This window comes from Plectropomus leopardus, unplaced genomic scaffold (assembly GCF_008729295.1).
Source record: "Plectropomus leopardus isolate mb unplaced genomic scaffold, YSFRI_Pleo_2.0 unplaced_scaffold18343, whole genome shotgun sequence".
Taxonomy (NCBI): Eukaryota; Metazoa; Chordata; class Actinopteri; order Perciformes; family Serranidae; genus Plectropomus; species Plectropomus leopardus.
In genome coordinates this window covers 1-1,552 of record NW_024619768.1, presented here as the reverse complement: position 1 = coordinate 1,552, position 1,552 = coordinate 1, and the positions used below count along the sequence as shown (strand labels likewise).

General features: G+C 37.8%; 1 protein-coding gene across 1 annotated transcript; it reads right to left on the bottom strand.

Moving 5' to 3' along the window:
• Positions 1-627: 627 nt before the first annotated feature.
• Positions 628-1,480, bottom strand: LOC121965045 (EH domain-binding protein 1-like protein 1; the record flags this gene model as incomplete). Its single annotated transcript, XM_042515209.1, has 4 exons — positions 628-701; positions 1,010-1,109; positions 1,225-1,336; positions 1,437-1,480. Coding segments are annotated over 4 exons (330 nt in total), but the record flags the coding sequence as incomplete, so codon positions are not given.
• Between the last annotated feature and the right edge of the window lie 72 nt (positions 1,481-1,552).

Genomic DNA, 1,552 nt, shown 5'->3' with positions numbered 1-1,552 from the left:
TACTGTAGTTTTCTTGATATTTTTCCCTAGTCTTTAAAATGTTCTAAAATGTTAAAATGTTCTAGTCTATATGCAAAATCAAATTCTTTGCGAATGTTAGCTAAAGTTATCTTGAAATCACGCTATTTACAAGCTTTTATCTTACCTATTTTATTTATGTTTTATCTATTTTCTAATCTTTTATTTGTGGTTTTATTTCCTTTATTGCTTTTGTTGGTTGTCATCTATTTGTTTTTATTATTTTATGTTGACATTTTGCATGCTGTATCTTGTATTTTTTTTGTCCTCGTAATAATTTAAACCTAACCCATCCCTTGTTTCTGCTGCTTTGCCAGTCAAAGCACTTTGAAAACTCTGTTTTTAAAGGTGCTATTTAAATAATGTCATGATTAATATAATTTTTGTTAAAAGGAGAAGTTCTCTGTGTGAGCTGTAAAAATATCCCTCAGTGCTGCAGTCACACACATATTTAAAGGCACTTCTTGTTATGCTGACGTGACAAGCTTTAGACTTTCCATTTTCATCTCATGCAATGTGACACAAGGTCATGACGCAAGGCTACAACATGAACATTTAACCACAGCGTTCGGTGTGGGCCGCACGAGATGTTTAGTGATAAAGTCGTACCTTCTATTGCCATCATGTCCCTCAGCTCTTTGTTCAACAGCTCAAACTTTCTTTCCAAGTCTTGTTCCTCCAGCCTGTCAATCACAACAGATGCATTACATGTTTTCAAATTTCCATTTTTTCAGAATAATTTAAGTTTCTCTTAAACCAAAATGGATGAGGTGCCCCTGTGATCATCACTGAATCGTAGAAATTTCAACAAAATCAACAATTCAATGACAACCATACAACTCCCTCTGCTGAAGAACACATGCAATGATCGAAAACTGAACAACTTCTACCAAACAACCTTATGGTGGGATTGTTTGGTCAATTGTGTGTACTGTGCTTTGCATTCAGCACTTTAAATTGTATGTTTCCAGCATGGTTGCGGATGTCTTACAGCAGCTGCAGGTGGTCCTGCCTCCTGATTAAAGCATTCTTCTTGTTGACCAGCGTAAACCATTCCTGGATTAACCTCTCCTCCTCCACCTTGTCACTTCCTGCAGGACAAATCACATGACAAGACATACTGTATAGTCCCTTTGTTGAGCTTCTCTGTTGGATGATTGAGCATTTATCTGTGACCATGAATTGATTATCTATTGATTATCTTACCTGTTTCCAGTAGCTGTCTGAGTTTCCTCTCGACCACACCGGCTCTGTTGTCAATATGATTCTGTTCTGCTTCCAGGGCTTCCATCTGACTCATCACATACTGGCTAGGGTCCTGCAAATATTAAAACACATATACACACACACACGATTACCTACACAGTTAGGGACACGTTGAGATATTGGACCCAGCAATAACACCAATTATAACTGACCTGGCCTTCTGGTCTTCCCTCCTCAACCACAGCCTCTGTTCCTTCTGTGAGACACAACACAAATTAGCTCTACCACCTGTATAAACAGAACAAAGCTTAACAACATCAAACAACAG